The 27,991-nt window shown below is 37.0% G+C and overlaps 1 protein-coding gene across 1 annotated transcript; it reads right to left on the reverse strand.

Annotated features, from left to right (window-relative positions):
- Nucleotides 1-1,157: 1,157 nt before the first annotated feature.
- Nucleotides 1,158-27,991, reverse strand: UHMK1 (U2AF homology motif kinase 1). The gene is made up of 8 exons (XM_043450793.1): nucleotides 27,545-27,991; nucleotides 25,993-26,285; nucleotides 25,048-25,239; nucleotides 22,924-23,018; nucleotides 16,685-16,761; nucleotides 16,439-16,537; nucleotides 12,226-12,314; nucleotides 1,158-8,274 (listed from the first exon to the last, which is right to left on the reverse strand). The coding sequence occupies exons 1-8, from the start codon at nucleotides 27,810-27,812 to the stop codon at nucleotides 8,128-8,130; spliced, it is 1,260 nt and encodes a 419-aa protein (XP_043306728.1). The 5' UTR covers nucleotides 27,813-27,991; the 3' UTR covers nucleotides 1,158-8,127.

The raw sequence follows: 27,991 nt of genomic DNA on the forward strand, positions 1-27,991 counted from the left end.
GCATTATTTTAGAGCCAGGCACTCATTTACCTACTATGTAACCATCGGCAGTAAAATCATCTAAATGAGCATTTCCCTCCCAATGAAGTGAATACCAGTATCTTCTTCACAGGCTTGTGATTAAGGATTAAATGTGGGGTAAAAAATGATAATGTACAAAAAAGCATTTAGCACAGGGCCTGGTACAAAAGAAGTGCTTAATTAGTTACTATTATTACTGCAATTATCAGGGAGCAAGAAGGGATTGAAAATGACTCCCAATTAGCTAGAATCTGGTCTGGCTTTTCAATCCTACAGCCCACACCTTTTGTTGAAACCAGTGCTTCTCAAAGGATGGTCTCCAGAGCACCAGCAGCAGCATAACCCAACTGGGTAGAAATGCAAATTCTCAAACCCAGCAAAAACTACAGCCATAAACTCTAGAGGTGGGGTCCAGCAATCTACATTTTAGCAAGCCCTCCCAGGTGATTCTGTTATACACGGAGTGTGAGAATTACTAATTTAAATACTCATTTTCCCTAGTCTGAGCTCTTGAAACAGTCTCTTAGGGTATCCTTCTCGGCAGTCTCTTTCCCTTGAATTCATCATACAGAACAGCCACTGGTTTCCTAAAAAATATGCCACACCTAGAGAGACCAGGATATGATTACCATCTCTAAGTCATAGTAAATGTTGGGTAAGTTTACTTATCCTATTAGGGCTTTAGTTTTCATAAATGTAAAAGGGAACATTAAACATGACATAATCTAAAATAGTACCATCATCTAGGAGATGCTCCACAACTGATGGTTGAACCTACGATCTCATACTGTTGTCAGAAATTAAGTCACTTGATTAAAGTCATCCAACTTGATAAAAGATCCAAGATTAGAACACAAGTTTCTCAATTATGAATTCTGGTTCTTTTCATGAGATTAGGCTGTTTCTACGTAATCAAAAACATTTACTCCAAAATAAAAAATTACATTTTGGTATTGTCAGTGTATGCACTATTTTCAAAAGTGAAAAATTATACTCTTTAGAAATGAATGAAGCTACATGAAAAGTTTTCAATGGTAGCTCTCAGTAAAAATTAAATCATAAATAAGTATACTTACCTGTTATCTAAACTTGAATGTTTATACTAAACACAGAAATAGTTGAAATATAAAAAGCAATTCATTTGTTTTTAAGCTTTATTTTATCACCCTTATCAAACAAACACACATCAAAAAGCATATCAACAGTGCATCTTATGGTAAGTCAGTTTACAACAAAACTGAACAAGGCAATTGTGTTTACAGATAGAGTTTTCAGCAAAAAAACTATATGCAATTCAGTTAATTGAAATGCTGTGTCCATACATTTTTAGCATATAGGAAAGTGGAAAATAAAAGTTCTTTGCTACTCAGCAAGAAAAAACATGTTTAAAAGACTTGAATAGAAATCAGAAATACAGAGATTTGAGAAAAGAATTTCTTGGTACTGATACACATCTACATTTATAGTCCCACTCAGTTATTAAAAAAAAAAAAATCACAAAAAAATAAGACATCACCAAGAACAGAGAGCCATTGTGCCAAGAAATGCCAAGACCAATAAACTCCTGAAACAACGGGTACAAATGCTATAGACAGCTATTGTGTACTGTAATGTTCTTGTAGTTCTGAGGTGAAGGTAAACCAACAGGAGAGAATACTCCTTATAACTGGCTTTGGTTTAAGTGATCATTCACATTTTTCTAACCATACCTTCTAAGCAAAAACACAGCTATTACATGTTATTGAGGGAAAACAGCAGTAGGTTTTAATATTCACAACCAACCACTCCAGTGCCGATACAGGAAGCCATAAATTATCAAAATCTGTTGATCATAACTGGATTTCAAAGAGTGAACAAAAGAACAAAGATGGAGTCCTTTGGGGGGAAAAAATCTGTTCTACCCCAGATTTGACAGTTAGGAGGATATAAAGGAATGTTAAATTATTTATGATTTTTTTTCAAAAAAAAAAAAAAGAAAAGAATGAAGGAGTTAAATTCTGCTGGAAAGAGATATGACAGCTTTATACTCTGCAAAGTAAATATTCCACCGAGATGCATCTTAACCTTTTCGATATTGTACTTAACACTACTTACTTTCGTAAGATGCTACAACACTGCAGCTAGTGCATACTATGTCACCCACCGCACCCAATGTGCAAAGGCAAACACAGAGATGGCGAATCCCGTTTCTTTCTGACCCTTGATTTGCATAAGTGTTGATGTATGCCAAATACACAAAAGATAGAGTCTCATTTAAATATTTATTTTTAAAAATTTGACCAAACTGAATATGGATATTTAATCTGGTCTCATACACTCTTAAAATAATTTTCCAGGGAAACAATGATGAGGAATGTATAGAAAAGGCAATGTTTCTATGTCACAGGTACCAAACTTGGATTTTTAAAAATAAATATCATTTTTAGGTCATAAACTATATGAACAATTAATAATACCTGAAAAAGGAAGCCGTTTTCTTCCCCTCATCTGTTTATATTACTTTTCTCTTCTTTACTCTTAAATCTGGTAGATTTCTGACAACCCATGGTAATAAAATAATATAGCTACAGATAATTCAAATAAGTGAAAAGATTTTGAGTCCATAAATACATGATTTTGGATGTGTGATACAGAACACCTCATTACATTTTCTTTTACACACTCACTATTCTGACATCATGAATACTATTAAGGAGAGAGTTTAGAAAGGGAAGGGAATTCCAACTGGGACAGAACCGACTACATACAATTCTCTTGCTGACAATCAAGAGTTTATGATAAGAAATAGCTCTGATGTTATTACCTAAGAGTTTTGCAAATAGGAATAAAAATTTTGACAATTCCAGTTTGGGGTTTTTTCTTCAGAATGTGACTTATTTTCATTATACAAAGTAGTATAACAAAATAAGCTCTTTTACTTCACAACAAGGATCAACAGTCACATGGATCAATGGTCACATAAGGCAAAACAAGACAGAATGCTCTGTTCTCTCTGACCACAAAGCTAATCATAAAACATATATGACTTTCAAAAAAGCTCTCAGTTTCCTCTAGGATACTGCGACAGTTACTCTATTTAATGGGAAATAGCTTGCAATCATTTGATAAATTTCCCATGAATTTTGGCATTGATAGTGCCACAAATGTAACTGCCATGATTATGACAACTCTCTGAAAAGCACAAATAAAGCAAATAAAACAATCCTTCTAAATAGTGTAACGGACAACAAAAGTGCTGAGTTGTAGGAAAATGAATACAAACTTCACATCAGGAGAACAAAGGTTATGTAAACTGTGTATCTCATATCCTGAAGATCACCTTCATGACCACCCATAGACAATTTTCTAAATGCTCTCTGGTTTACAGGTATTTCTTTTACAGCCTATTTCTCCTATAAAAGTCCAGAATTGCAGCAGTTAAAACTATTTACCTTCTTAAATGTCCACAAGTACTTGTCAATCACTGTGTAAATCTACTGGTCAATCACTGTGTGAATTTAAAAAGCAGTGAAAAACACTGGATAACAAACATGATATATCCTGTGGTGTCAGAGAAGACGCTAATCTAAAACAGAATAAACTCTCTAACATTTGGGGTACTTCAAAAACAAAAACAATCATACTCCTCTAACACTAAGAAAATGTAACTTACCCAAATATATACCACAAGAGGCTCAGATGAATTCCATTTCACAGAGATTCAACATTCTTTTATTCACTGAGAAAGCTAGGAAGTGATACTAACCTGAAAAGGCTAACATCTCAAAAGTAAAGGTGATTTATTGAGCACCTTAAGAAATGGAAATTCTTTTGAGCTGTGACCAAAGTTTGGTCTGTATTGTGACCACAATTAACAAGAAATAAATTTTATCAGAGAGCTAGAGTAGTAAGATTTGAAGAAGGAACGTAATATTAAAAATGGAACTACATCCAAGGAAGAATTAGATTCTGCTAGACGACTCTGGCTTTCCATTATATGTAATACTGGGGAAAAAAAAAAAAAAACAAATATGAACAGTTTCACACATACCAAAAAAAAAAGAAAAACCAAAGAAATGTTGGGAATTTTATACTACATTACTCAAACCAGAAGTTATTCCAGGGGAAGGGAAAGGAGCAGTAACTACTATCATCTGGGAAGGTTTCACCCAAATGAGTTTAGTATTTTCCAGGAAACACAAGGCACTTGCTTAAATCTCTGACTGTCTACACATCCACCAGACTAAAAGTCATGATGCGCTTCCATCTGCACCCTAATCTGAATAAAGCCACCTGGCACGTACCCTCGCATGAAAGTCCAGGTAAAACACGTGGTTACTGAGTGTCTCCCCCACCCCCTCACCCAGTAACTATGTCAGTATAATTACCATCAGTTACTATGGTGCTGATTTTCATTAAATTATAAAAAATAACATGTCACACTGCCAAGTATAACTAGTAGCAGAAATTATGTAAGCTAGGCCTAATTTTATAAGGTTAGGACAAAAGTCTAAGAAAAGGATGCCAAAATGTCAGTTACCTGCATTTGAGAAATAACTCAAATGAGTCCTAAAACAGCATTTGAGTACTGTAACTCTGACTATAATTTATTCCAGAAAGGTAACTGATTCCCTTACCAGGGTGAAAGCCCAGTGTACTAAGACAGAAACAAACATTATGCCCATAGTTTCTCTTCAACTTCCTTTACATGGCAGCACTCTTTCTGGCAGCATCCCTTATAATAAATTTGCTCAAAGGTTAAAATATAAGTACAAGTAACATGATTCTAGAAGAGAAGTTAAATAATAATTCAGATTTTTTTTTAAAAGGCTAATTTAACATAGCTCAGCACTCTTTTATTTAGCAGCCAGAGTACCTTTAAAAAGAAGGCAATACCTGTCTCAATGAAAACAGGGAGAAGGATGAGAAAAACTGTATTTGTGGTTTTGTTCTAAAAGCAGCCATAGTAGTGGCCCAAGGCATAGCAGAGAATTTTTTTTCTAAAGATGTGCTATACTCATGGCCACAAGACAGGGAAGACATCCAGTAATAATAAATGCAATCAATCTCTTATTGCAAGAGGCTCATTTTGTTATTATGCCTTTAAAATGCAGCAAATAGTTTCTTTTAGCTAGTGCTATCTTTTACTGAGGCACCCAATCCCATTTATTCTTCTCTAAATACAGCATTAAAGTTTTGAAAGTGGCCAACTAGCCACCTCCTCCAAATATGTTTCCAAAGAACCAAAGATTTCCTACAGAATAATCAATTTACATGCCTTTTCTGGGACAAAAATGTACCAGGACAACATCATGGGACAATAAGGAAGAAACTTGAAGGCAAGAGGGAAGGAAGCACAGATATTAATTCAGGGAAAGAAAAATTACCTGAGATAAAATTTTCCCAAACTGGTAGGGGTTACGTGAACATGAACCTTCGTATATTTACCCTACCTCTCCAAAAGAAAATTTGTTTTTAAAACTTCAAGGAATCAAAATCTCTGTGTATATATTTCATCCTAAAGGATGATGAAAACTGCATCTTTTAATATTTGGTTCAGGTTTAAAAAAGTTAACAAGATTAAACTTCTCATAATATTAGAAGAGGGAGAAAAATCTGCAAATGTCATCTTTGGTAGTAATGGGCTAAGAGCTATAAAATAACAATTTAAATCAAAGGAGGCATCTTTTTTCAATTTTGTGGCTTAAATATGAAACATTTAATTCAATGCATGATTACTTAGGCTCATCAGTTATTCCCTCAGCACACTTAAAATCTAGTTAGCATCTGCTGTAATAAAATTCTACAGTGTTAAACACTCCATATACTCATGATGTATACTCATCAACAATAAGACGATCAAAGAATGCTGTGAAATTCAGCATGAAGATGCTAGCAGCACACTGCAGCACTACGCTTAGAAGCCCACCTGCAGTTTACTTGTAAGGACTTTTCTTTTTGGTGGTGGTGGGGAAGGGAAATGAGAAAGGTGTATGTGCTAACCTAAAATACTTGCCCTTAAAAAGAACTTATTTGCACTGTGTTCATCAGTATGTATGGAAGGACCTGGTGTTTTTAATCATCATAGAAGCTGCTACCCATACAAATATTTATGTTTTAGGAAAGCTTAGGTCTCCACAATACTCTCTTGAATTTTTACCTGAAACCAAACCAGCTAATAAACCTCTGAAAGGGCCAAAATGAAAAAGAATAGCTCTTCCTTCTAAGGGCACATATTAGAAGTTACTTATACAAATTTCCCTTGGGCACCAGGCCACAAGGTCTTTTGGCAATTCATTATTTGTCCTCCTTATACCAAATTTGGCTTCATAATAAATATTAAAGAGAGTTTTGAAGAATTAGGTAACTATGATTAACTAAAATATCAAATAGTAACTGTGTGAACAGGGTAAAATAATTCATCCTCTAAGACATAAATTCTTAATTGGGCTCTCAATAACCTGCATGGCACCCACAGGGAAAACCTCTACGAGGAGCCTTCCAGCAGGGAAAGATATAAAAGTGTTTTCCTTAGGAAAATAAATAAATAAATAAATTTTTCCTTTAGTTAAGAAAACAAAAACTCATAACCTGTATATAACTTTTTTTGTATAATCAGTGCTTTATAAAGATTTCCTAAGATTTAAACCTCTGAAGACAATCTACTGTAACATGAGAGGAATCCATTGATTATCATTCCTAAAACCATGTAATCAATCTGTGCCCATGAACTTAGGAATACTAGTAGCCTCTATTTGGGGTCACGTTAGATTGCTATGAATCCTTTTAAGAATTCTTCATGAGTTTTTCTTTCTTTCTACTTCCACCTTATTATAGCTACACCTTTCTTAACTTCCTTGCAGTCAAAAGTCAGACCACCTGACCAACTAGGATGCTTTCCTCTAACTTCTCTTCAGCTTAGGATAGAGGTAAAGAATGGGGGAAGAGGAAAAGAAGGTGTGGGAGGGAGATGAGAGAAAAAGGAAGAAATAAAGAATCCTTGATTATGCACCCTTCACCTATTTTTTTTCTTTTCCTTTCACTGAACAATTCATTCTTTCTTTTTAACCAACATAAATTTTCCATCATAGTAGGCAGAACTCTATCTTGAGAAATCTTATAATGATCCTAGAAGAGTCAGTATAAAACAGATGAGCTAATGCAGGGTCTAAAGCAGACCCTGAAAGATGGGGCAATCTATGTGTACCAAAACTCTTACAAGAGTTTTCTCACTTTAAGAGAGTTTCAATGTAATCCAGTCTAGACTTGTGTGTTCTGGGCCTCTCAGGAATGGACTATTTTCTCATTTCATTCTTTCAGACACACCAACTCCCAAAAAACCTGTATCCTAAATCTTATAGACATTAAACAGGTAGGGAAGAGATGGGCATAGACTGTATTAACCCACAAGATTCACACTATAAAGAATGCTACTCAAATATTCTCTAACCTTTCATACCTGCACACTCACTCAAGCATACATACTAGACATAAAAATTGTGCAAGATCAAGCATCAGCTTTCTATTTAAAAGCCTTAATTAAAAAAAAAAATATAGAGATAGGCTCACCGCAGTTTCTTTAAAGGAATATTCAGTACTACAGTACTCCTTTAAAAAAAATCGTAACTCAGTGTTAAGAACACAGTAGGGAACTGCTGCTTGACAATTACTTAAAATTACTGACAGCATCCAGTGCCAACTACGGATATCAATAAGGAAGAACCATCTGACAACATAAAGGAATAATCTGTAAGTGATGTCACCAACGCTAACAAATTTGTTAATATTCCTATGACAGGATAGTATTCGTCCCTGCTTCATGATCACATGAAATAGTTGATATCTTTTTAAGTTACATACTGAAGAGCAGCACTTGCCCTACTGCACAAAAAAAGATGCCCCGTGGATGCTCTAAAACCCCTCAATGTACAGCTAAGAGGTCTTGTCCTACTCAGAGCCAAATGTCTGCAATGCAGTCACTGTTTGCGCAATGGCTGCACATTAGTAGGATTGAATAAATATACAAAGTATTCCCTTAAAATGATAAGGGGGGTACTCCTGCATTCAGATGTAGAATAACCCAGGAAATGGAAGAGGAGAAACAGGAAACAGTCCTCAGGTTACTGATTAAAGCAAAGTTTGATACAGATATCCCCTCTTGTAGGCACTCAGTGGGTAAAATGTAGCCACAACAAACTTTCCATCAAACATCCTTCCAGTCAGTAATTTCTGAGCAGCTTTGGAATCACCAGCATTGGCATACTCAACAAAGACCTGTAAGAGAACAGACAAAACAAAGTAACTTCATTTTCATCAAAACTGTTTCAGAACAGTGCTTCTCCAACTTTGCACATGTGTGTGTGTGCACGCACGCGTGTGCACGTGTGTGTATATCACTTAGTGACCTTGTTACAATGCAGATTTTGCTTTGGTAGATCTAAGGTGGGGCCTGAGTCTCTTCATTTCTAAACCAGATTTCAGGAGATGCTAAAGCTGCTGGTCCACGGACCAGCCAAGTTTAGAATACTTAGAACTCAGTTCAATTCTGAAAAAAGTTCCATCAAAACATACATCCTTTTGCCAAGTTTATAAAAGTATGTGGAACAGTGCTAAACACTTGCTGAAGACAGGGTCGAACAGCCCAGAGAACAACTACATTTCAACAGTGCCTCAAAGATTTGTAGAAGCCATAACTATAGTAAGGAAGAAATTTAAAACTAGGTAATTTCCTTTCCTAGGTAGATGAAATAGCTTAATTTATTAGTCTAATTTAATTTACTATGACAATCTAAAGCAAAAGTTATAAGCGAGTGAACTGACTGACCCTCAGTTACTGTGTAAGTGTGTGAACCAGGGGAAGAACTGCCTCTCCCACCTCAGTCGGATGCCCCCTTTGTTCCATCAACATTCTTCACACTGAGGTGCCAGCACTCTAGGACACTCAAGAGACTTTCAAGGTGGATGCGAGGGGAGACAGACATCAATCTCCAGATTCCTAACTGTCATTTGCACCTTTTCCTAAAAGTGGACCTACCTATAAGTTCAGGCAGGTTATCCCTTTTCACTTCCCCTCTCTTAGGAACCCTTTTCCTAGCTGAAAAATCAAAGTATTTCCAAAGGGCATAAAAACTTCCAGGACATAAAAAGAAACAACTTCAAATCCAATACTTTTTCTTTTTTTAATGGACTCTGCCTGCATTGGTCATGCAAATATTTCTGCCTATGATTGGTCATGCAAATATTTCTGTTAAGGATAAACTGTGACAATTAGACCTAGGATATTTTGGCCTGTGATGGCATGTTCTGAATTCATTAATATTGTAAAATGGACATGTAGAACTGATTCTGCCTCTTCCATTCTATGACATTTTAAGCTATGCATTGCTCTTAAAAGAAAAAGTTTGAGACCATCCAATGCTAAAAATTGATGCCCATTTTACTCATCTTAGATATAGTTGATATTTTATATCTCTTTTTCTTCCCAAAACCGATGTGTTTAGCTGTAGTTTCTAGCAATAAATACTTTTTCATTAAATATAAAAGGAAGATTAAATGATGTCCAATGAGAATATGAAGTTCTTTTTGATTTTTTAAATTGATTAGTAATTACTCCAAAATCTATTGAGACCAAAGTTCAATAAATGAGTAGACATGCACTTATACAAGAAATACAATGCTTCCTATCTTACTTCTTGCTTCATGGATAACCTACAGTTTTACACATTATATCACTGTAAAATAAATAGAGGAAACACATTTTATAACTTATTATGTAATTAATTACATTAGAGTTCTATCATTTTAATCTTGACTACTGTTTATAATTGTAAGAAGCATAATCTATATTCCAGTATTTTTTGAATATTCCTTAAAAAATTAACATGTTATTTTGAACTGAAAAATTCATGCTGACTTTACCAACTAGGCAACATCTTCAATAACTGAAAGACGTTAAATCTGTGATTTTAAGAATTTATCAAAAGTTGCATTCACTTTCCACTTAGAAGCTTATTTCTTTTGTTGATAAAGAAACTTATTTCTTTCGCTCAGTCATGTCAGCTCAGTTCAGTTGCTCAGTCGTGTCCGACTCTGTGACCCCATGGACTGCAGCATGCCAGGCTTCCCTGTCCATCACCAACTCCCAGAGCTTACTCAAACTCATGTCCATCAAGTCAATGATGCCATCCAACCATCTCATCCCCTGTCATCCCCTTCTCCTCCTCCCTTCAATCTTTCCCAGCATCAGGGTCCTTTCCAATGAGTCAGTTCTTCACATCAGATGGCCAAAATATTGGGAGTTTCACCTTCAGTACCAGTCCTTCCAAGGAATACTCAGGACTGATCTCCTTTAGGATGGACTGGTTGGATTTCCGTGAGATCCAAGGGACTCTCAGTCTTCTTCATCACCACAGTTCAAAAGCATCAATTCTTCGGCACTGATAAACCCAATGTCATTTTGCTCATGAAAGTGAAAGTTGCTCAGCCATGTTGGACTCTGCAACCCCATGGAATGTGTAGGGGTGAATCCTCCAGGCCAGAATACTGGAGTGGGTAGTCATTCCCTTCTCCAGGGGATCTTACCAACTGAGGGATGGAACCCAGGTCTCCTGCACTGCAGGTGGATTCTTTACCAGCTGAGCCACCAGGGAAGCCCAAAACTGCGCTGACAGCAGAGGATGGTTTTGCTCCGTCCACCTTCGGTCACAGGCCCAGCACACTTCAGCTGCACCACGCTGCTGTTACTCTTTTTGGTCATACTTATTTTTTTCCTATCATCTTAAAAGATGGATACTTCTCCCCTGAAAAGACTTTTCCGGTTTCTCTATCTTGCCACTCAGATTCAGTCAGATCATGTTAATCCTTAATTCAAAAATCTTCCAACACCCTTCCTTCTCATTCCTTTATCTGTCCTATACTCCCATACTTCCTTGAGCTAATCTCCCATTATTCTCCATTCTTCTCACTTTGCATAGCCACACTGCCCTCCTCAAACCTACCAGGCATACTCAGGGGCTTGAAATTTGCTGTTCTCTCTGCTAGAATTCTCTTCCTTACCTCCTTCAAATTTTGACTCAAGTGTAATCCATTATGTTCTTCCTCACCTGCTTATTTAAAACTGCACTCCACCCCTCCATAGCACTCTCTATATCTCTTCTACCATCTCTTTTCCTCCACAGCACTTATCACTATACATTGTTCTGTCTGCTTCTTTCAGAGTTGTATCCCACCTGTTACGCTCAACAAATATGGTTGAATAAACAAACAGCAAGGATGCAGTTATTAGTATGCTCCTGACACTGAACGAGGTAAATGCTGTTATTACTAGACTGGCAATAATAACTTTTCACTAAGAGGAGAGTGAAATTTCTTTCACTTTTTTTCAGTTGCCAAGAATTTTCCTAATGTTTAACCATGAAAGACAAAATCCACAACCAGAGGTGATTTCACCAGGGGACATGTGGCACTGGCTAGAGAGACATTCCTGGTGTCACGACTGAGGAGGAGGGTGGAAAGAGACCAATCCAGTGAGCACAGGCCAAGGATGATGTTACACATCCTATAATGTACCTGACAGCTCCCCAAACAAAGAATTATCCAGCTCAAATGTCAGTGATGTTAAGATTAAGAAATAGAATAAAACTATATTCTATTTTCTGGAAAAAAAAAACAAAACCTACAGATACAAGAAAGACTTAATTTAGGATCACAGAGTTTTCTTCAGAAACTGTGATCATACTTTTAGCTTATATATTCTATAGATGAAAAAACTAAGGTTCCTCACAAAACAAGCCAAGTTGAAACTTGAACTCAGCTTTCAGGATTCTCAGTCCAGTACATTTTCCTTGTTTAAATTATCACTGATAATTCTATTACAATCAGAACCTAACCTAAATGGTTTTCCAACTGTACTTAATTAGAAAAAACTGGGCCAAATATTTCTGTAGCTGACCCTGACCTAAATTAGCATATGATTCAGCTGGCTGTGTATAATGGCTTAAAAGTAGATTAACACTTAAGAAAAAATTTTTTTAACTGATAAAAAGTACATGCATATTATAGAACTTTTGGAAAAAGAAAGCAGTACAAAAAAGTAAAAACTGTGATAATGCAAATTCTTAATTTCTAGCAACATTTTGTGTGTATCTTTCTATAAAATTAAAACATTTTGTACAGGATTTTAAAAACCACTGAATCATTTTCAAATTATGAAAAATATTCACTTACTTGTCCTCTGCCCGGATTTTCTTTTGGAACAAGCAGAGATACCACTGGTCCATATTTTTGACATTCCTCTTTTACATCTTCTACAACATCTGATTATTAATAAATACAGCAGTAATCACTTTGATGTAATTTGCAAGCATTCATTATTTTCAGATTTTAAATTCAAGAATTCAAGAATCCATATCTAGGTAATGAAGTCATTTTCTCTAACTTTTAAAATTATGCTTAAGAATAATATAAATTTAATGCATTTAATAATTTTCTTTTTATATTTTAAATCTGTTTTGGTTAATACAGTCAAATAATTTGAAATCCAAATGAAAAGTTTTCTTGCAACTTTCCAAAATGTCATCCTGTTCCCCTCCCTGAAGACAATAAGCATTATCAGTTTCTTCTGTAACCTTCCAAAAACTTTATAAGCTTACACAAGCAAACATAATCATATATGTTTTAAATAAAAAGTTCCACTCTTTTTTAAAACTACATTTTTAGACCTTTCAATATCATTACACAAAATTTTCTCATTTATTTTTATGGTGACTTAATATTTCACTCTATAAAAGATTGATAAATTCTCTAATGTGTCCTACTGATGAATAATTAAATTATGCCCAAATTGCTTGTCATTATAAATAATACTGTAATAGATAAACTTGTATATACATCTCATTTCACTTGTGTACTTACAAATTAACTTTCTAGAAATGGAACTGCTAGGTCAAAATTAATATGAACGTGTAATTGCTAGAGTTACCAATTTGCTTTTCATATAGGTTCACCAACCTATACTCTCTCTGGTGACATACGAGAATATGCTTTCCTATACCTCACCCACATCTTCACTGTCGATGTGACAAGTGACAAAGATATCAGAGTACAGTATTAATATTTCAACAAATGAGAATGAAATGTGTGTGAGATATGTTGCACATCCTTTCATATAAATTGTTTGTGTCCTTTACACAGTATCTCTTGGCTTGCTTTATAAGGGTTCTTTCTGTGGTAGGAACTGTAAATATTTTGTCTATGGTGGTTACGTCAAGGTAAAATTTGTTGAATTATAATTTTGAATTCTGGGCACACTAGTGCACACTGTACCTTCTCCACTCCAGGAATATATATATATTTTTTAATCTCCTATGATTTTTTAGCTAATTTTTTTTTCCTTTACCCGCTCCTGCCTGCCTGCCCTTTTTCCTTCCCTCCTTACCCTCTCCCTTCTTCCTTGTTTTAATACTCTAACATATACAAAACTTGCAATTTATTTTGGTCTCACTGGAAGGTTTGAATCTAACTTCTTCCCCACTACCATCAAGATTATAAGACAGCTGTCCTAACATATATATTTCCAGCAAGGCAAACTTACCTAAAACTACTGTAATTTGAAGATGACCTTGCTAATCAGAACTAACAAAGGTATTTAATGGTACTAAAAAGTCTGCTGCACTTTAGTTCATGTAAGACTCTTAAATAGTAAGATATAATAGCATTTAAATATTTAAATGTTTAAATGCCATTAAATGTTTAAATTAACATTTGAGCATTTAAATGCTTAATGTATTTCGAAGTAGGAAAAAAGGTGTTAGACAGCAAGATACACAGAAAAGAACAGATACACTCTATCCTAAGGTTTACTCAAGAAAGTCCACGCTTGAATTTTATAGCAATCAAAATTATTAGGAGACAGAATTAAATACAGTAGGTAGACACTTAAAAAAGACTTAATAATTTGAAATAGATGTCAAGAGATTATTTAGAACTACTGTACCATAATGACCTAATTAAAACAATGCTGTTGTTGTTTAATTGCCAAGTGGTATCCAACTCTTTTGCAACTCTATGGACTGCAGCCCGCCAGGCTCCTCTGTCCCTGGGACTTCCCAGGCAAGAATACTGGAGTGGGTTGCCATTTCCTTCTCTAGGGAATCTTCCCAGAGTAGGAACTGAACCCACATTTCCTGAATTGCGCATGGGTGGTTCAGTGGTAGAATTCTCGCCTGCCACAAGGGAGGCCCAGGTTCATTTCTTGGCCCATGCAGCCACAGCGTCCCCTTTCCAGGCTTCCCTTGTGGCTCAGCTGGTAAAGAATCTGCCTGCAATGCGGGAGACCTGGGTTTGATCCCTGGGGTGGGAAGATCCCCTGGAGAAGAGAAAGGCTACCCACTCCAGTATTCTTGCCTGGAAAATCCCATGGATGGAGGAGCCTGGTAGGCTACAGTCCATGGGGTCACAAAGAGTCGGACACGACTGAGTGACTTCACTTCATTTCACCCACTCCAGTATTCTGAGCTGGAGAATTCCATGGATTGTATAGTCCATGGGGTCGCAAAGAGTCAGACACGCAAGAGTCCATTCACTTCACTCCTGCATTGCAGGCGGATGCTTCACAACTGAGCCACCTGGGAATTCCAAAATAATGATGAGGGTAAGACTATTCTTCCAGATAAAAAGGCATCCTAAAAAGTATAGATTGGAGATTCCTACTACTGTCACAGACTCAAAGAAATCAGGTTTGTTTCATTTGTTAGGTAACTATATAAAACTGAGGGACATAAAATGATTTACCCTCACAAGAAACAGTGTGGTAAAATTAGCTCCATCAGTAATGGTTTAATTTTCCACAAAGAAAATGTTCAGCACTAAGCAACTGATATTTCTGGACTTCCCAAGTGGGGGAAGTGGTAAAGAACGCACCTGCCAATGCAGGAGACACAGAAGACCTAGGAGACCTGGGTTCAATCCCTGGGTCGGGAAGATCCCCTGGAAGAGGAAATGGCAACCCACTCCAGTACTCCTGCCTGGAGAATCCCATGAACAGAGGAGCCTGGAGGGCTGAAGTCCACAGAGTTGCAAAGAGTCAGACACGACTGAAGCAACTTAGCATGCGCACAATTGATCTTTTTAAGTTTGGTCCTGCTTTTTAGTCCATTCACCACTCTGCTTCCAGAATGCTCTTATTAAACCCAAGTTTGACTATAACACTCTCCTAGTTTAAATTTTAACGGCTCTTTATTGCATTTTACAATGGACAAATATTTATTGAATAGTTATCAGAAGCCAGGAACTATTCTACCCCGATACAAAGTTCTTTTGTGTAATTTATATTCCAGTGTTACTATCTCTGAGATTAAAGTCCAAATTCTTAAACATATCAAACAAGTCTACTAGATATCTGTATTCTGGCTACCTTTTTAGCTTTAACTGACTGTTCCCCAATATCCTAAGATACAGCCATCCCAAACAATTTGCTGTTCTCTGAATATGCCACACTTTCTCTCATTTCTGTGTCTCTGAGCTACTTTTAGCTCAACCCCTCAACTTTTAGTCAAGCAACTTCAATTACTAACAGAACTCAGATATTGCATGTCTGTAGAGATGCCCATTCATGCATCACTCCGACTGAGTTAAATAGCCCTCCTTTCTGCCTCAGTACTTTATTATAACCTTCAAATTTATATAACTGTTTATATACTTGTAATTGTTTATATAACTGTCTCCCCTATTACACTAAAGACAGGAAATAAATCCATGGTGGTAAGTGCATACTCAGTAAACATGTTTTGAGTGAATGAACTGTTAAAAGTAAAATAAATAAATAAGAGCTAAAAAGAAGTGAAAGCATAGGGCAGGAATAGCACAGACAGAAAGAAAGAAGTTGCTGGGAAAGATAATCTTCTTTTTGTATTTAGTAAAGGTTTACCAGATGTAAAAGGATCTGAGGAATTGTTCCAGTCTGCCTGGACTGCTCTAACAAAATGCCACACACTAAGTGGCTTAAACAACAATCACTTGTTTCTCATAGTTCTGAAGGCTGGAATTCAAACATCAAGGTGCAGATAAATTTGGTGCCTGGGTGTAGACAGCTGCCTTCCTGCTGTATACTCACATGGGCAGAGAAAGAGAACAAAGAGAAAGACTGCTCTGTCTATTCTGTTTCAAAGGCCACTAGTTCCATCAGAAGGGCCTCAGCTTCATGACCTAATCTAACCCTATTACCTCCTAAAGCTCCAATATTGGGGCTTAGAGCTTTCTCATAGGAAAATGGTGGGGGACACATTAAATCTGCAGCAGGCATCAAAAGTAAGTGTACTTCAGAGATCATACAGCTCAATATCCTCACTATATAAACTAGCAAAATATGAGAAAGCTATGAAATGGTATGTCTATTCTACACAGGAAAGACACATTAAAATAAAATTTAGGAAGCACTGACCTTCATATTCTTCTTCATTCTCAAGATAATCATCGTCCAGCACATTCAGCAGTCTCAGCACTGGCGTAGGAAGCATCACCAAATCTTCAATATGAGGGGCTGTTAAATTCATTACAACACGGTTAAATGCTAACTCCTCCAAATAAACTGATGAATATTAGGCAAAGGAGCTTGGGAATATAAATTAGTTGATATCTTACTTGATTATAAAATAACCAAGAAAAAATAAAGATGTATACAACTTACCAAAAGGAATGCTAAAGAATGGGCTGCACAATGCCATTTCAGCAGGAATTCTTCTGCTTGGATCATCATGAAGCATGCTAAAACACAAAAATAGGTATCTGTACATCAAATCTTTTGAAAATATAACCAATAAAGAAAATAAAAACATCTAAATATTCAGCACAACATTAATTATATTAGCATGACTTTCTGAATCATTCAACTACAAAAAATATAAATGCCACTTATGAGTAAACAGTTCAATAAATTATTATATATACCTAAGACATAAGGCAGAAAAACCACAACATCCACTGGAAGAAGAATTGCCAACATCCACTGGATCATCGAAAAAGCAAGAGAGTTCCAGAAAAACATCTATTTCTGCTTTACTGACTATGCCAAAGCCTTTGACTGTGTAGATCACAATAAACTGTGGAAAATTCTGAAAGAGATGGGAATACCAGACCACCTGACCTCTCTCTGGAGAAACCTACATGCAGGTCAGGAAGCAACAGTTAGAACTGGACATGGAACAAGACTGGTTCCAAATAGGAAAAGGAGTACGTCAAGGCTCTATGTTGTCACCCTGCTTATTTAACTGATATGCAGAGTACATCATGAGAAACGCTGGGCTGGAAGAAGTACAAGCTGGAATCAAGATTGTCAGGAGAAATATCAATAACCTCAGATATGCAGATGACACCACCTTTACGGCAGAAAGTGAAGAGGAACTAAAAAGCCTCTTGATGAAAGTGAAAGAGGAGAGTGAAAAAGTTGGCTTAAAGCTCAACATGCCATATGATCATGGCATCTGGTCCCATCAATTCATGGCACATAGATGGAGAAACAGTGGAAACAGTGTCAGACTTTATTTTTTAGGGCTCCAAAATCACTGCAGATGGTGACTGTAGCCATGAAATTAAAAGACGCTTACTCCTTGGAAGGAAAGTTATGACCAACCTAGATAGCATATTAAAAAGCAGAGACATTACTTTGTCAACAAAGGTCCATCTAGTCAAGGCTATGGTTTTTCCAGTGGTCATGTATGGATGTGAGAGTTGGACTATGAAGAATGCTGAATGCCGAAGAACTGATGCTTTTAAACTGTGGTGTTGGAGAAGACTTTTGAGAGTCCCTTGGACAGCAAGAAGATCCAACCAGTCCATCCTAAAGGAGATCAGTCCTGGATGTTCATTGGAAGGACTGATGCTGAAGCTGAAACTCCAATACTTTGGCCACCTCATGCGAAGAGTTGACTCATTGGAAAAGACCCTGATGCTGGGAGGGATTAGGGGCAGGAGGAGAAGGGGACGACAGAGGATGAGATGCTGGATGGCATCACCGACTCGATAGACATGAGTTTGAGTAAACTCTGGGAGTTGGCGATGGACAGGGAGGCCTGGCGTGCTACAGTTCACGGGGTCGCAAATAGTCGGACACAACTAAGCGACTGAACTGAACTAAACTGAAGACATAATACTATATTTTAATTTAAAATGTTTTTGATTAATAAACACAACATGGGAAAATGATCCACATCCTGTAACACTAACTGAAAAAAAGCTAGACACAGATTATGGTAACTGAATTAAAAAAAAAAAAAAAAGAGGTGAGATGACTTTTGTCTTGTTAAAGCCTCCTAATAATAAAGCAACTTGATAGCAAAATAAAAAAATTTATGGACAACATCTCTAACAAAAGTAAGTAACCTCACTAGACAACAAAATCCAAGTAGCTAGGGACAAACCATCAATAGCAATAAGACTTGCACCAGATGGGCTTCTATGCAGAAGGAAGCAGAGAGAAACAACAGTTAATCTGATGACCCAGAGAAAAAAATAATCCCCCAAAACAGGTATTCACTGGAAAGCACAAAAAAACCAACTTGAGAAAAGCACTTTAAACTAATCAAGGGGTTATTATACATTCCAAATGAATGCAAGGGGTCCTCTGTAAGATTTGACGGGGCTGAAGTAATCTAGACACTAGAACCTCTCAAAACCATCAGCTGAAGCTGCCTTCTAGGGCAGAGTCCCGCAGAGAAAAGAAATCTCGGGAAGAGAACCCACACTGATGGGGTAAATAAAAACTGAGCAAGAAAGAGACAAAGATATCAGGAAAAAGTAGGGAACGGGAAGAGCCCACAGGATCTCAAGAAAAAAAAGACACACAAAAAAACAGGAGGAGGAGCTGTGTACAGTTAGAAAAGCTACATCTTTGTCTCTAATTTTAGGAAAATGAATTTCACATAAAAATGAGCCACACACAAAGTATTACAACAAAGTTCCTAAACAAGGAAAGAAGACTACAAAATAACCTGCCCTCAGACAGCAAATGCATGCAAGAAAGACATAACCACAACACAGAGGAACACTGTAACCAACCATCTGAAAATGAGCCCAAAGTATTTTTTACAAAGATATAAGATACTAAAGAGTAACATAAATCAAAATTAGAAAATACCAAAAATCAGGTAACAAAACTCAGGAAAGAATTAGGAATAAAAGGAAAAAAATCATTTCATAAACTAAGCTTAAGCTAGAAGTAACATAAGGATGAATAAAAACAAAAGATGATGTCCTAAAGATAAACAGAAGGCAGAAAGGAGAAAAAATTGTTAAATCAAAAAGAAATAATAATAAATCAAAAAGAAATAAATAAAAAACTATTCAAGAGAGTGGTAATACTGAATAGTTAGAGAAAATCTATTAATAATGCATATAGAATGGGAGTGCTTCAAAGAAAAAAAAGCAAAGTAATGGAACAAACACTAAGGACTATAACTTAAGAATACTTTCATAAAACAAACAAAAAGATCTAAAACTACATATTTCCTGAGAATTCAGACCCAGAGCAATCAAAATGTATTATTCTGGTAAAATCACTAGACTTTTAACAAAAACATGAAATTCTCATGGCATTTAGACCAAAAGACCAAATTACTTAAAAACAAAGTGTCATTGGCACTCTGCTTTCAACAGCAACACTGTTTGCTAAAAGAAAATGGACTACAGTTGACTCCTGAACAACTTCAGGTTAGGAGCACACCCTCTCCCCAGCTGAAAATCGATTTAATTTACAGCTGGCCCTCCATATCCAGTTTCTCTGTATCCACAGTTCTGCACCGCGGATTCAACCAACTGCACATCATGTAGTAACAAAGTCTGTGTTTGAACGGAACTACGGAGTCACGTAGTTCAAACCCATGCTGTTCAACGATCAACTGTAATATGTTTAAAATGCTCAAGAAAAATGTCTGCCAAGGATTTTTATAAACAGATAAACAGACTTTCAAGTGTAGTAACACAGTTTAACTATTGTTAATAAGCAAGAGCTCAGAGAATATTAACCCTACGATCAAAAGAACAAGCTTCGGTAGACTAAAATGATTAGAATACAAGCACCAGTGATGAATATTAAATATCTAGTTACACACAGAACTAAGACTAAATGAGAGCATTTGAAAAATAAAGAGTGCATAGCATGTAATAGCCATATAATCTGACAACAAGGTTACAACTATTTTTCAAAGGGGAGAATAGGAAGAGCATATGCAAAAGCAACTGTTTTCAGTAATCTTACTATAGCACTATTATTGAGACTGTTTTAGTGTAATGTGGAATAAAGCAAATGAGTAATAATGAAATATTCTAATCTGGCATTCTCTTTGTCCTTAAGAACCATAATTCTTGACATAAAAGAAAAGAGACATAAAACAGAAGTAAAAACACCACCCACTTAACAGGCCTAGAAACAATGATCACCCCAATAGCAATGAGTATTCTTAATACCCAGACTGTGGTTTTGAGCTTGTTTGGGCTTCCCTTGTGGCTCAGCTTGTAAAGAATCCACCTGCAATGCAGGAGATCTGAGTTCGATCCCTGGGTTGGGACAATCCCCTGGAGAAGGGAACGGCTACCCAGTATTCTGGCCTGGAGAATTCCACGGACTGTATAGTCCATGGGGGTCGCAAAGAGTCGAACATGACTGAGTGCCTTTTACTTGGAGGTTCTAGCAAAGAGCACAGCTACTCGAACACCCTTGACCAAAGACCAGTTCTCCTCTATCGGGGATGGTCATCCCCTTCGCACGAGCGCACAGCTCCGGGAGGGCCGCACATGGAGCTGGGAGGGAGGGAGGAGACAGCTGCCCAGTCAGCCAGTTTAGCTGAACGGGTGACAGATGTCACAACCAGATCGCCTCACATCCCAGACTGTGGTTTTAAAACACTACCTCCTACTAAAAGAAACCAGGCTTCTTGGAGAAACGGCTACTTCCAGGTCTGGAGCAGGAAATGCATACTTTGAACTGGAAACATCTTATCACACCAGATAGTGATGAAGCTATTAAAGATAATAAGGTATGCCAAAGCTAACCTGCAGAGCCTCAAGTTTATCAAAGATGAGATAATTTCAGCTTCAATTAGTATAAGAACTGGAACAGACTGAAATACACCAAATATATTTAGATTCATCAGTTAATAATGATATTTTGACCTTTCAAAAAGGAAACGATCCACTTTGAAAGATGATAGGGAATCAATTCATTATGAAAACAAGCCAATTAAGAGAACCAAGCATTTATTTCATCTTTAGTTAACTAAACGAGGAGACTAAGAACATCACTGTTCTACAACTCCTAACAAAGTAATGGATCTGAGCATTGAGTATTAATAGCTGTTAACACATCAAATGGAGATAGCCACGTTATGTGCTAACCTAAAAACACACAGTACCATATATACAACTACCAATTTACAGAAAATAGTGCAATATGTTAAACTATACTACAATAACACCATCTGTAAAATTCAGACTGTGGACAACTATACTGAGTCAGCAATCCAGGTTGTTCAACAAATAAACAAGGGAAAAGGCGGGTAGGAGATGGAAAGGGACCTTTTAGAGTAAATGAAACTTAAAAGGGATTCTTAATAGAACAGCAACATTATACTATAGTGTTAATTAGCCTCCAACTAATAAAAATAAATGAAAAAAGAAAAAAGAAAATAAAATCCAAAAAAATAAATAAATAAACTATAGTGTTTAGGGATGCAAACTTAGGTAACAGAACTATAATAAAAACAAGGAAGTAATAACAATGAAATCAGGGCAGTGGTTCTTTTAGGGACGAAGAAGGGGCTTGCAATTGGGATGGAGTACACAGAGGACTTCTAGAGTAGCTGGTAAAGTTCTATTTCTCAACCTAAATGGTAGATACAATAATATTCCTAAGTATTCACTAGGCTATGCATTTTTTTTCAGTATTTATGTTTTATTCTAAAAAAAAAAAGGTGTGAATAATTTGCATGCATACACAACAAAATACGAAGGAAAATACTGAAAATACAGCAAAGTGCTAACACTAGAAAATGAGCTTATAATTTTTTTCTCATCATGATTTTTTATAGCTTCCAAATCTAGTATTAGTTGCAGAAAGAAAAAGAATAAAGTTATCATTAAAAACAAAAAAACTCTCAAGCTAAATAACAAAGTCAATGCTAGAACTTGGACTTCTGAGTCTATCTTAGAATCCATTATATAATTTGACTTCTATCCTAGAATCCATTATATAATTTTACACTGCCTCTTTTCAAAGTAAAATGCAACATGCAATACCTAGTATCAATCAGCTACTAGCAGCTACTTAAAACTACTATAATTTGTAAAAACACACACACACACACACACACACACACAAATATGTGCAAGTATAACTGATGAGATCTGAGTTCCATGGACTCTAATATCAATTTCCTAGTCTTGACATTGTACTCAGATTTTTAAGATGTTACCACTAAGGGAAGTGGGTGAAAGCAAAACACTCTATCTGTCCCCCAGAGTTTTCAATGGTAATTATTTAAAGTATAATATATAATTACTTTACATGAAACATTATTTTGGCATTCCAAAGTAAACTTGGTCTTTAGTTAGTAAAGACTCTTTAAACACCTATTCCCCATCATTTACAGAACTGCCAGAGTTACAGAAGGCCCAACATACAGTGACTCGTCACCCATCTTCCACTGAACAGCGCGAAGTAAGAGCCTAATACCTGGTACTTGCCAAGAACACTCTTTTGAAAATAAATTTACTAAAATGACTTGACTACTTTGTTTCTTATTAGAAACCAGTCTGTATAGAATATCTAAAGATTTTTAATTCTAAGGAAGCAAAACCTCTACATGATTAAGCAAACCAGAAAATAATATAAATTCAACCAGGAAAAAAAGCAAGTTTAAAGTACATGTAATGTACCTTTTGATAAGGTCTCTTAGGTGATAGGCTGGAATTGCGGCATTCACCACTGCTTTACTGGCAAATATGTGATCAATAATAGCAGAACTATTTGCCTAAAAAGACAAAAAAGTCCTTCTTTGGTTATTCAATTCAGTCCTTATTTGTTGAGTACTAGGCACACAGCACTTAACAGTTTGGTAAGTTAAATACAACAGAAAACACTCTCTTCTGAAAGTTTATAATCTTAATGAAGGAGATTACATACATTATTATAAAACTTCTAGGGACGAGGAACATTTCTTCTCTATTCTCAGTATCTAACCCTGTGTGAACATTTACTAGGTGAATAAATAAAGAAACAAATACCAAGGCAACCACACAGAAATGTGATTTAATGCAAACTGAGAAAATAAATGTGTGCTAGGTGACTCAGAGTGTCCTCATGATGAGTCCTCAACTGGTTTTCAGATGGAAATAAACCATCAAGGAGAAACCAGGGCAGAATTTAAAAATTGCATCTGTCACATTATTCATACCTTAAATCCTTGTGAAACAAAACATTTTCCCTAGGAGTGCTATGGAAGTGTGTACATGAGTAAAAATACTCAATTTATCATCATCACCAAATATCAATACTTAGCACAGGTCACACACTATGCTAAGAATTAGATATCATTTCAACACTCTTATCATCATTTTACTGAAAGTAAACTACAGTTTAGTAAACCGTAATTTAGTAAACTAAATAACTAACTTAGAGGTGAAGGGAAGATATAAACCCTAGAGATTTAACTTCAGAGCCTAAGCTCATATTTGGTAATTGTGCCTCCAAGGAAAGTGATAAAATATAGAATGATACTTTTACCTAGGGGCAAATAGGGGGGACTGCTTTAATACACATCAGCCTCTAAATTTCACCAAAAAAGAAAAAAAATTAAATGCCTAATTTAATAATTAACTAGATCACTGAATGTGATCTAATTCTACCTGGCCCTGTCCTAAGCAGAAAAAGTCTGAAGAATTCAAAGTTAGTCAAACCTAATGCAGGAAATTGATGTGTTTATCTGTATAAGCACTAGAGAAAGTACCCCCAAAGTACACTGGACTGTTTGCAGGTACTAATGACAAAGAGTAATAATGGTTTTACTCCCATGGCAGCATTTTTTTTTTTTTTTTGCCAAAAGTAAGGTACAATTACTAGGCTATTAAAGTATTCCTTCTAACAACTATTTCACCAGATATAGATGACTAGGGGTTTAAGAGAAATAAAACTCTGTATAACAGCCACACACACTATGTATTATATGCTCAAAAAAATACTTCCTTCATATCAAAATCAGTAATCCCTAAACACTGTATTGCTTTTCAAACACTTAGCCTAAAAGGGACTGATACCATCACAACATTCAAGCCCCAATATGTTTGAAAACATACTGCAGTTAATTCTTAACTCACAAATATACAAAAAGTAAATTCCTATGTTAGCTGGAACTTAGAACCCATGTTCCCAAGCAAACAATGTTATAAGCAGCAGTCACTTTCTCAGGATAGTTTACAAATAGAGCACAAATAGGTAGCAGTGTGGAACTATGGACAGAACACTGAACTTCTGACTACTAGGGACAGAATTTGGTCCAGAACATCCAGTTGTATGACCTTGAGCTAGTGGTTTTACGTATTCGTGCCTCCAGGTTTTCACGCATAAAAGAATAACCAAAATCCATTCTAACAATCCTCACAGAATACTACTGTATTAGTAATGTTTTAGAATGTAATACAATTACTTTTGTTTTTGTTAACAATTTTGTTAACATTTTGTTAACATTTTGTTAACATTTTGTTAACATGTTTTTGTTACAATTTTGTTTTGTAAAACAAACCACTTTTGCTTCCTCAGGAAAAGGCATTCATTCAAACACTTTATTAAGCACTTATAACATGCCAGGCCCCAGCTAAAAACAGTGAGCATGCAATGCTCCCTAGCGCATCTGTAGCTATGGGACTGAGGAGTAGCATTAAAGGTAACAGTAAGGAGAATATGGAGGAGATAAAGCAATCAGAGTCCTCAACAAAAATCATTATGAATTGAGTACTCTTACAGTGGGATTAAGGACCTGAAAGCGAAACACTGGTTCAGTTTACCTTCCATTCCTGAGATCTGACTGTATGTTTCAATTTCATTCCTGAGAACATTTCCAGTAAAATGATTCCTAGGCTCCACAGATCAACAGCTGAGGTACATTCTGTATCACTCTGCAGGCCAGCCTGGGCCAAGCAATTCTGCAGTTCTGCTTCAGGAGCCCGATACCCGTCTGTCTGAATATACTTTACATCCTAAAGAAAATGAGTAAGTATTATAACCAACCAAAAACTGCCCACCTTCCATCCATCTCTACAGTGTATTTACCTCTCAGAATGTGTGATAAGCCAATGTCAAACTGAATGCCAGAATTTTTAGTCCTTGGGGATCATAATTCTTTGGTTCATTGACTAGATAGTTCTCGAAGGCAAGCTGTACATTTTCCATACAACTGCTCATTTCTTTAGATATTCTCTTGCCTGTGAGGCACTGCTGATAAATAAGGACACTCTGCAAAGAGCAGATAAACTATGGCGAATGGACCATTTGCCAGAACTGTCACATGAGTTCTTCCATCACTGAAGACATCAGTAATAGTAATTCAACAATTAACCAAACGCTCAAAGAAAAATAAAGTGTTCTATGTAAAGTACTTTTAATAATTTCAGAGCCCTCTTGTACTAGCTCTCTCCTACCTGACTCAAACGTGTGTTAGACACTCAGTCATGTCCGCCTCTTTGAGACCCCGTGAACTATAGCCTGCCAGCCTCCTCTGTGCATGGAATTCTCCAGACAAGAATGCTGAAGTGGGAAGCCATTCCCTTCTCCAGGGGATCTTCCTGACCCAGGAATCAAACCTGGGTCATCTGCATTGCAGGCAGATGTTCTACCGTCTGAGCCATCAGGGAAGCCCCAAATATCTCTTAAGTCTCTACTAAATCACCTCTGTTATTTAAAAATATTTGTTTTAGACCATTGAGGGGCTGGAGAGAGAAAGTATGTCTTACCTGATTGCCTTCTTTGAAGCTAAGTCCAAAGTCAATGAGTTTAAAACATTCATTCTCGGCACTCCACAGTATGTTACGTGGCTTGAGGTCTGCATGGACATAACCCTCATGATGAAGAAAGGCAAGAGCCTCTAGAACATCTCTGGCACAATGCTGTATCATCCACATGGAGCAACCCTGGTGGCTGGAATATAAAAGCAATTCCGAAACACTGACATCCAGGAGTTCAAGCAACAGACAGCGTGATGGCACATTTGGAGAGAAGTGGATTGTGAAGACTCCATACAAAGTCACTGGAAAAAGAAATTAATTACAACACTTTAAAAACCAGACTAAGTGACTATTAAAGTAGATAAAAATCTGGGGTAGTCTAGATAAGGATAGCTTTAATGAGCAAGCCACTGTAATTTATTTTTCCCATGAGTAAGATTTTTGGGCAACTCGGTTATTTTATCTTAACAAAAAAAGATGAGATGACCTTCAGCAGCAGATTACTACTAAAAGATATTAAATATGACACAATAATTCAAACTGTGTTTCCCAAGCACTCAGTGATGGGTGAATATGCACTTAGGGTGCCAAGCAAAACTGATCAGAAGAAAAATCCAAATACTAAGTATTCTTAACGTAAATGTCACAACATGCAAAATCAAAACTGAAGATCCTTTCCTGATCCAAAATAGCACTCTATAATCTAAATACTAAAAGCAGAGATTAAGACATTCAAGATGACGTTTTAACAATCTCGTAGAGATTCATCAAGTACTTAGGCCAAAAAAATTCCCTCCTAAATAGCCAGGTTATATACACCATTTAGCAACCCTTGAAAAAGAAAAGGAAAAAAAAAAAAGCAACACTAGTATTATGAAATTCTTCTTTCAATGGTAGTATTAAAGAGGTCACTCTTCAAATTAAATATGGATCATGTTTGCCAGGAAGACATTTATTAGCCAAAGCCATAACTAATTATAAGCTCTCTGTTGGTATAATAAGAATGAAAACTGTTTTCGAAGATTAATCACCAGTAATCATTATATATCTTACATTCTAAATATCTGAATGATGAAACATGGTCTTACCTGGCTAAAAGTATAAAGTGCACATGTATAATTTTCACACTTCCATACGAACACCTATGTAAAATTTAGGAGTCATTTCTCCCAAATCCATACCAAATATGTATCAAGAACAACCTATACGAGTTATTAGTATTGACGTCACAAGTACGAGAAATATTTAATTTCCGTACAAGAGATGACAATCTACTAAAGATACACCTCCTTTCACCTGAGAAGATAATTCTCTGTGCAACATTCTCTAATGAGAACTGAAGCAAAACAGAATTTACTGAGCATCTACTACGAGCAAAGCAGACAATCTTCCCCGTACTGCAGAGTGAAAGGGGGATGGGAAACGGCCTTGTACCCGGTGATGAGTGCAGGGCGAGACCCACTTCTCCAGCCTAAAAGACGGAAGACGGAACGCCAGGCTGAGAGACAGCACACTAAAACTGGGATCTGGGCAAGACAAGAAGGGAGACAGCGGCAATTACCGATGTTCCTGTGCCCCTGCAACTGCTCCAGCGCCGCCCTCTCTTTGCGGAAACCATACTCGGCGGCCGAGGCCGCAGCCCCGGTGGTTCCTGGCGGTAGGAACTGCTTCAGCGCTCCTGGGGGCGAGCCGGGTGTGCCGCAGCAACGCACCCGATACACCGAGGCCGAGGAGCCGCTACCCAGGCGGCTCTGTACCTGCCACAGCCGCCCGAAGGCTTCCAGAAACCGCGGCGGCTCCGCGCCCCACGCGCAGCCGGATCCCGCCATCGGTGCGGACTGAGGGGGCTGACACGGAGCTGACTCGACGCCCGGGGCAGGCCGGCAGGGACTGCGGTCACATCCCCGCCCGCCGGACCAGCGGCTCCGCAGGGACGGGCCTGCAGCCGCCTCACCGACTGCCGGGACCTCAAGCCGCCATGACACCGGAAGCCGTCTCCTGGGGCGGG

The sequence above is a fragment of the Cervus canadensis genome, chromosome 2 (genome assembly GCF_019320065.1).
Source record: "Cervus canadensis isolate Bull #8, Minnesota chromosome 2, ASM1932006v1, whole genome shotgun sequence".
Taxonomy (NCBI): domain Eukaryota; kingdom Metazoa; phylum Chordata; class Mammalia; order Artiodactyla; family Cervidae; genus Cervus; species Cervus canadensis.

Coding starts and splice junctions, on each gene's coding strand:
- UHMK1 (XM_043450793.1), bottom strand. CDS start 27,812: ATGGCGGGATCCGGCTGCGCGTGGGGCGCGGAGCCGCCGCGGTTTCTG. Junction 12,315..16,438: donor GAATGAAGAAGAATATGAAG/GTCAGTGCTTCC, acceptor ATTAATAATCAG/ATGTTGTAGAAGATGTAAAA. Junction 8,275..12,225: donor AAAATCCGGGCAGAGGACAA/GTAAGTGAATAT, acceptor GTTCTCTTACAG/GTCTTTGTTGAGTATGCCAA.